Here is a 9,271-nt window from a genome sequence, read left to right on the forward strand (position 1 = left end):
ATTATCAGTACAGATAGAAATAAACTCTAATTCTTATCCCACATCATACTCAAACATTCACTGAAAATGAATCATAGACAAACACAAAGACAAATTCTATTAAGTTACTAGAGGAAATCATGATACGTAATCTTTGTTACACTGACTGACGTGAGGGTTTCATAAATAAGACCTGAAAAGCACAGCTTTAAAGGAAAATAACTGATAAGATAAACTTCATGAAAATTAATTTTTTTTGTTCTTAAAGCATAGTTAATAAAATTAAAAGGCAAGCCAAAAACTGGGAGAAAATATCTGCAAAATTTATATCAGACAAAAGAATGAGATCCAGAATGTAAAAAGAATTCTTGTAACTCAAAAATAAGAAGAAAAACCCCTCGATGAAAATGGGCAAACAACCTAATAAAAGTCCTCAAAAGTAGATATACAAATGAGCAATAAGTACAAGATACTCAACATCAGCAGTTATCAGGAAAATGCAAAGGAAAACCACCGTGAGTCATTATTGCACATCTAGTAGAATGGCTAATACTGACAATAGACTGACCATAGCGAGTGTTGGTGAGGACATGAAACAACTGGAACTCTCATATTGCTGATGCAAACGCAAAATGATACAGCCATTTGAGCAAAACAGTATTTGAGCATTTGAGTATTTGAGCATTTGAGCAAAATTATCTTATAAAGTTAAAAATATGCTTACTGGGGCTGGCCCCGCAGTGTAGTGGTTAAATCTGTGCATTCTGCTTTGAGAGCCTGAGGTTTGCTGGTTCTGATCCTGGGCACGGACCTACACACCACTTATCAAGCCATGCTGAGGTGACATCCCACATAGAAGAACTAGAAGGACTTACAACTAGGATATAGCTATGTACTGGTGCTTTGGGGAGAAAAAAATAAAAGAGGAAGATTGACAAGAGATGTTAGCTCAGGACCAATCTTCCTCACCCAAAAAAAGGGAAAATACATTTACCATAAAACCCAATAATCACATTCCCAGAAAAATGAAAATATATGCCAACACACAGACTTAGACAGAAACGTGCACGGTGGTGTTATATACGCATTATATAAATATGTAGAGATATGCATACATAATATATATCATAGCTCCACATTGGAAACAATCCAATTTCCATCAACTGTTGAATGGATATAAGAACTGTGGATCTTTTGGGGCCGGCCCCATGGCCGAGTGGTTCAGTTCCCACACTCTGCTTTGGCAACCCAGGGTTTTGCTGGTTCGGATCCTGGGCGTGGACATGGCACTGCTCATCAAGCCATGCTGAGGTGGCATCCCACATGCCACAACTAGAAGGACCCACAACTAAACATATACAACTATGTACCAGGGGCCTTTGGGGAGAAAAAGGAAAAGTAGTCTTTGAAAAAAAAGAATTGTGGATCTCATTACTATGGAATATTACTCAGGAATAAAAAGGAACACAATGTTAATAAATGCAACAAATTTGTGATACATTGACAACATGGATGAACTCAAAAACGTTATGCTAAGTGAAAGAAGTCAAACACAAAAGGCCAAATGCTGTATGATTCCATTTATATTAAATTCCAGAAAACACAGAGTAGAAGAAAGCAGATCAGTCACGCCCTGGTCGCGGGCGGGCGTTAGCTGCAAAGGGGAACAAGAGAGCTTCTGAGGATGATAGAGCTCTTCTGGAAAGCTGGATGGTAGTGGTGCTTACATGACTGCACGCGATTATCAAAATTTATCACAATGTACTGAAATGAGTAGTGTTTGTTCTCTATTAATTGTAACTCAGACCTAGAAAGGTTAATTTTGGAATATGGGAAAAATAAAAGCCTAAAAATTAAGCAAATGAAAAAAATAGGCAATTATTAATTTCAGGAACATCCAAAAGTTGTACAAGAAAAAAAGTAAGATTAGTACACTAATAGTGTATAACAGAGTCAGAATGCCGAAGATACATATTGACATGCTAAAAAATTGTGATGTACCTATCTTAGGGGGGTTTGAGGAAGAGGAAATTGGATGGTGACTCGGTATTACTCATCACCCGTCAAAATGGGAAAGTAGATAAGACTGCAGATCAATGATCAAACAGTGGCATTATCAGCATATTATTTAGAAATGCACAGAAGTACTCACACTGGGAAAGAGCACCCAGGGTGGAGGGCTGAGGGAGGAGATGGGGTTTTTCACGTGAAGATTTGTTTAACTTTTAAAGCTGTGCTAATATATTTATTTGACTAAAATAAATTTAAAACAAAAATGCTTGATTGAATGCTTGGCTTATTTATTTTCATATTCCTTCATTATTAACAAAAACATTTAAGGTTATTTTTCCCATAGGTTTTTATATTAATTTTTCTTTAATTTATAAATCATGTGGTTTTAATTTTCTTCTTCATATGGGCATTATGAAGAACATTGTTTTAAATTTTACCAACTGGACATTTCTTTGTACATTTTTTACTTGGTGATGGAGGCTATCAGAGAATGTAGCCTGTGAAATCAATGTTTGGGGACTTTATTAAAGTTTTTATTGTAGCCAAGAAAAGGCCAATATTTGTAATTGTTCTCTGGACTTAGAAGAATGTGTATTTTCTATTTACGGGGTGGAAATATGTAGTATATATTTTTAAATCTAATTTCTTCATTGTTTAAACAAAACCTGTGCCATATTTTTCATTAACTATTTTATCAAATTCTGGGAAGTGTATATTAAAGTCTATCATTAAGATTAATTTAATCAACCTTTAAAAAATTTTTAGGAGCCTTTGCCTTATATAAACTATTCTTACATTGCTTTGAGCTTGATGTTTCATAACTGTTATTAAGTTCCATGAGCTTTCCCTTTATTATCATAAGATATTCCTTATTCGTGATTTGTGCTTGTGGTTGACTTCATTATAGCTCTATCTGTAATTAATAGTGCCACCTTTCTTCTCTAACTTCTGCTTTTACCTAATACATCTTTGCCCAATTTCATATTTGTGCTTTTTCTTTTTTTCAAATGTAGGTTTTTAAAACTCACCTTTTAAATATTTTACTTTCTATATGACACACAAATAAGACACTTAGAAATACACACCCAACTTCCAATAGCCCCCGCAGACAGCATCTACTTAGACGACCACATACGCATACACCCCACACCCAGTGTTCCCTACCCCCGTCCATAGGCCAGCATCTCTGGGTGGTACCTCTGGTTTCTTATCTCAGGGACACAGTAACTATTACAGAGATTTAAATAAAGAACTGAGGTTCTGTTCTTAGTCATTACTTTCTTAGCATAAATTAAGAAATCAAACCTTGTATTTGAAAGAAGAAAGAGTGCAGGGTCCTGAGGGCCTAAGGATTATACACAAGGGAGTCAGAGCAGAGCAGAGTGTGCAGAATGGAGCTGCTGTGAATCTCTGGGGGCCAATTTCACTGGCGTCACTATTTCTCTTCATGTTTTTTTTTTTCCTTTTTCTCCCCAAAGCCCCCCAGTACATAGTTGTATATTCTTCGTTGTGGGTCCTTCTAGTTGCGGCATGTGGGACGCTGCCTCAGCGTGGTTTGATGAGCAGTGCCATGTCCGCACCCAGGATTTGAACCAACAAAACGCTGGGCCACCTGCAGCGGAGCGCATGAACTTAACCACTCGGCCACGGGGCCAGCCCCTCTCTTCATGTTAATTCCGGGCACAAAGCAGAGGACCGGGGATATTCTGTCTGTGACATGAGCATGAGATGCACTTGAGGCAGTGCGACACAAACCTGAGCATTAAACTAAGTTCCCCTCAAGTCGAGATATCCATGTCCAGAGAGGGTAGGAACAAAGAACAGTTAGCGTGTGTGCCTCTAACGAGGAGCTGGGGGGAATCTGCCCCGGGGGCCCAAACTTGGCAACCACTGAAGCCCTGATCCCCACGGAAGTCCCAGCCTCCAGGGATGGAAGATCTGTACACTCCCTCCCCGTCATCCAAGCCAGACCCGGAAGAGCCACAGGGTATAACTCTAAATGTTCCCCTCCAGCGAGAAAAAGTTCCTCAATCCCCAGCCCTGGCTGTGACTTTCCCATCACTCAGGGTCAGGCAGGCAGCCAGTGGAGATGGGTGTCCATGAAGCATCTGATGGCAGCAGAGAGCAGCCAGGTAAGAAGAGCCGGGAGAGCGGGAGAGGGCATGGTTACCTCCACCAACACACAGGTCCACACGGACACAGACACAGAGATTTACAGCTGGAGAAAGAGACACACTAAATCCCTCTGCATGTGACCCAGCTCAAGGGGGAGCGTCTCTTGGACTGACGTGTACGAGCCTTTCTCCTTTCAGGATGTGCGGACCGTTGCAGGATACGGGCAAGCACGGTTCCCAGATGGAAACAGGAAAGCATCAGCGGGAGAGGACGGAGATAAGTAAGGTTAGCAGTGCGGGGAACAGTGAGCACAGGCTCCTAAAAAGGCTGGCCAGAGGCTCAGAGTGGAGAGCCCCCTCCCTCCCCACAAAGGACACCGTCTGACGTTCAAGACCCTCCTATTCTGCGCTCATCTCCACCTTTTTGCCCCGTGTTGCTTCCCTTTGTCGGTGCACTGTGGCCTGTGACCACGTGACAGAGGTGTTTCAGAGGGAGGCCACCTGGATGCCCCCTGGAGCCCACAGAGGGTAGTGGGCTGGGGCTGGGCTCCAGGCACGAAGCAGCCCCAGAGTAAGGGCAGGAGCAAATGCTCGGTGCTGCGGAAATGTCAGATGTCTCAGAGACAGTGACACACTGACAAGACACACGAGACTAACGCATGAAAGCAGACTCTCATACGCAAGGCACACAAAATAGAGGTCATTCCAAGGGCACAGGTGGGAGGGCTCTCTCCCTATAAGGAAGCTGCCCGGGAAGCTGAATTGAAACGCAGGGGTGGGTGGTGCATATCTAGGAAGTCACAGCAAGAGGAATTAAGTGCAGGACCTACCACGCTGGTTTCCAGGGGAGTCTCGAGTTTTGGAATTTAAACCATGAAATGATCATGTTTTTTCCTGCAACCGACTCTCCCAAAGCTCACAGTTCTCTCCATAAAGACTCTCTGACGATGAGTGTGGGGCTCTTCTGAGACAGAACAGGCACGGGACTCCGCCCCCGCCCCTTGACCACCAGGCCGGCACCTCCCGGTCCCGCCACTCCTGCAGCCCAGACAAACAGTCTTCCAACAGCACAGCTCCCCCCAGTAGCAGCCGACTCCCGCATGCGCACGGGGGACCCCTCTCCGGCCTTCCTGAGGCGGCGCAGTGAGCGCGCAACCCCGCCCCGCTGGACCTGCTGGGCAGGGGCAGGGACCGCCACCCGGTGGGGGCCTGCGAGGGGGACACCACCAGGGGGAAGGAGGCGCAACGCCTCCGGAGGGGAATGGAGACGCCGGGCAGCTCCCCTCCCCCGTCAAAGGCGCAGGACGACCCCTTTGGAGAGCAGCCAGAGAGACGCGTGTCCTGTGCACTGTCCCTGTGCTCAGCGTGAGCCCCAGAAAGCCTGAGGCTGTGGTGGGGCCGCTCCTCGGTTTCTGTTACCGAGAGCCGAGGAGCCTGGGGTCGCATCACTTGGAGCTTGTTGTCCTCCCTATTTGGCTTTAGGAGCAGCTCAAAGACCATAGGAGAAGTCCCAGTTGACATCCCGTTATCCCTCTTTCATCTTTACCCTCTGTTTCCATTATGGGGAACTTCCATCTCTGAGACCGTTATATCTACATCTGGTCCAGCCACTCTCACCTGTCTTGAAGGCATATCCACCCCACCCCCACCCCGTTACAGTCCCCGGTAACCGTGCTCCTTCTGGGGCGTCTTCTAGCTTCTCTCTAGGACTGGGTTACTACCTGTTCTGGGAAATAATCCAGGTAAAAAGGGGCTTCAAGTCTCAGCACTTATCCCCTGGTTTTACTAATTTAACTTTCGCGGAGTAGGCGCCTCGCTGTCTCCACGTTGTGAATACCTACAACCAGTCTCCGGAAGTACTTCCCACACTACCCTCTGGCCCAGCCACTGGAGCCAGGTCACAAAGCTGTTCCTTTCCCTTTCTGCCTCTTCCTCTTCCGTTTTCCTCAGGCCTTTTCCTCCCAGGGAAGGCATCCCTCTCCTTTACTATTCAAGTACCATAAATTCTTCAGGGGCGTTGCATTCACAAGACTTACTGGACTCCCCTGATTGTAATGCTTTCTCAGTCTGGGATAATCTGCTGCATATACCACATGAATTTGCTCTCTATCAGTCAGTAAATCCCTTTTGTTCAACAGCAAAAATAATCCAGATGTTATCCCTGACGACCTTTCTTCTTCTGGTCAGCAGAAAGACAGAAGAAAGGCTTCACAGGCAGCCTGAACAGCACGCTCAGGTCGGCGATGTGACAGCTGTGACCTATGGCAAGGCCAGCTTAATAGCGGGTGAAACGTTGAGGACAAACCACCAAGCAGACCTTACAAAATCCATAATTTTCCAAATTCTGGGAAAATATAAAAGCCACAGACAAAATTTGCAGATTTATAATATGGCATTTACTACACAGCCTGCCGCATGGTTGAGTTGTTAATGAGCGGTAGCTAACCAAAATATAGCGTTAAAAAAGCATTTCACTTGGTTTGCAATGCTAACTTTAATTGGCTCATGAATTTGGAAGCATCACTTGACTACCCCTAGCCTCAGTTTTGAAGGAGAGTGGAGTTTGCCAGCCCAAAATACGTCTCTTTGGCCTAAAGATTATTTTGAGCTGGTTATTTTTTTAAAAAGCAGCCGTCGGGGAGAAGCTCTGAAAACCAAGCAGAAGTTCCCCTTTTGAAAGAGCAATTTGCGTTTATAAGGGAAATCTCCATATGTAAGGGTATCTCCCTCTCTGTGCCAGGAAGAGGAAGACGACGAAATCTCTAGAAACTCTCCGCAATGGAGAAGGCAGACACTTAACTCTGCATAACAACCTTACCGCTGTTTACTGTGCTTTTCCTGGTCACCTCCCATAACTGCCCCAACATCTTTCTCTCTCTTTAGCTGGAGATGGTATTTAAGTCAGTGGCAAAGGCCATTTTGGGGAGTTACTCAGTTTGCATGAGTACCTTCCATGTACACAGGAAGTATACATGGTATTAAACTTCTGTTTGTTTTTCTCCTATTAATGTCTTTTTTATTCCAGGGGGCAGGGGTGGGGGTCTCAGCCAAGAACCTAGAAGGGTAGAGGGAGTAGTAATTTTCCTCTCCTTCAGTTCCTGCATCTGTAAAGTGAAATATAATATCTCAATTATGAGACTAAGTTAAATACTATATACAACACTATATATGGTAATCATTAAACAGCACTGGAAAAAATAAAACTGCAGCCACTGGTAATTAAACACTATTGAATTTAACCAGGCTTTTTCTGTAAAATGACTCAATAAGATTATTCAGTTTTAGTTAATTCTCAACCAAATAAGTAAACTGTTTCAAAATACAAAACTTGCTCAGCTGTTGTCACATGATTACCCTGTGCTGACGTTTCCTCCCTCGCAGGCATGGGCAGAGACAACCGGACTGGAGTCACAGGCTTCCTTCTCCTGGGACTCTCTGGGCAGTCAGAGCAGGAAGAGCTTCTCCTGGGGCTCTTCTTGTGGATGTACCTGGTCACCATCATGGGGAACTTTCTCATCATCTTGGCCATCAGCTGTGACAGTCATCTCCATACACCAATGTACTTCTTCTTGGCCAACCTCTCCTGTGTTGACATCTGCTTTTCATCAGTCACAATCCCCAAGATGCTGGTGAATCACATCTCGGGAAGCAAGTCTATCTCATACGTGGAATGCATGACCCAGATCTACTTCTTCATCACTTTCATCAACATGGATGGGTTCCTCCTGAGCGTGATGGCCTATGACCGTTACACTGCCATCTGTCGCCCACTCCACTACACCGTGATCATGAGGCCCAAACTCTGTGTCCTTCTGGTGGCTGCATCTTGGGTCATTACAAACCTGCATGCTCTCCTACACACTCTCCTCATGGTCCGACTCACGTTTTGTTCCCACAATGCTGTGCACCACTTCTTCTGTGACCCCTACCCCATTCTAAAGCTCTCTTGTTCTGATACTTTTATCAACGACCTGATGGTGTTCACTGTGGGTGGATTGATGTTTCTGACACCATTCACGTGTATCATCGTTTCATATGCTTACATCTTCTCTAATGTACTGAAGCTGCCCTCTGCCCGTGGAATAAGGAAAGCCCTGTCCACATGCGGAGCCCACCTCACTGTGGTCTCCCTCTTCTATGGGGCCATCCTGGGGGTCTACATGCGCCCTTCATCCTCCTACTCAGTCCAGGACACGGTGGCCACTGTCATCTTCACCGTGGTGACTCCCCTGGTGAATCCCTTCATCTACAGCCTGAGAAATCGTGACATGAAGGGAGCCCTAAGGAAACTAACTGTCAGATTCCAGAATTAGAAAAATGTAGAGCTGAGAGGACTCTTGGAAATCACATGTTTTCACTTTACAAACAGAGAAGCTGAGGCCCAGATAGGTGCAAAACTCACCCATGACTGTGCCTCTAAAGAGCTGTGACCATGATCACGCTTTTAGAAATGAGGCTGGTAGGCACTCATAAGTCATGAAACCATTAATTTATATCTATAAAAAGGGCTGACTTTAAAGCACTCCTTTTACAGACATCAGAAATTTAAGACATGACACATTTGGATGTATTTTTGGGGACGGATTCAGTAACCCCATAAGACAGTGGCCGTCACAATGGTCTGGGAACTTCAGAGCACTTTAGATCTGGCTCTCCTCGGAGTCAACTGCCCTCTACGGCCTCATATTAGGAGATGCTGAAGTATCCACATTTACTGAGGGCCAGAAATGGTAAGTTGCCCAAGGCTGCTCATCGCTGGTTACAGAATGGCCCTGTCCACTCTCAGGCTCTTCGATTGTCACTCAGTGCGGTAATTCTCCTCTGTGCTGGGCTCAATCTCTTCCCCGCCTTGCACTGCTCAGATCCCTGCTCCCACATGCTCCTCCCCCACCACCCTTCGAACTGTTTGGTGCCTGGTTGCCAGCATGGGCATCAGGGATGAGCACCAGGGACGAATACCAGGGAGCTCTGGAGACTGGCTGGACTTCCTCAGGGAACTCTTGGGACCCCTCCAAGTTTAGATGGGCCAGGAGAACCGAGGTTCCCTTAAAGCTGAAGTGTCCAGAGTTGCCATAGCATCTTCGGGACATGGAAACATGAATTAATTCTAGGATGTGGGTTGGAACCCAGGACTTCTGCTTCCAAGTCCAGTTTCCTCCACTCAG

At 45.2% G+C, this 9,271-nt stretch overlaps 1 protein-coding gene across 1 annotated transcript; it reads left to right on the forward strand.

Moving 5' to 3' along the window:
* Positions 1-7,489: 7,489 nt before the first annotated feature.
* Positions 7,490-8,419, forward strand: OR1AD1 (olfactory receptor family 1 subfamily AD member 1). The gene is given in 1 exon segment (NM_001391342.1): positions 7,490-8,419. A coding segment is annotated over 1 exon segment (930 nt).
* Positions 8,420-9,271: the final 852 nt, after the last annotated feature.

The sequence above is a fragment of the Equus caballus genome, chromosome 14, assembly GCF_041296265.1.
Source record: "Equus caballus isolate H_3958 breed thoroughbred chromosome 14, TB-T2T, whole genome shotgun sequence".
NCBI lineage: Eukaryota > Metazoa > Chordata > Mammalia > Perissodactyla > Equidae > Equus > Equus caballus.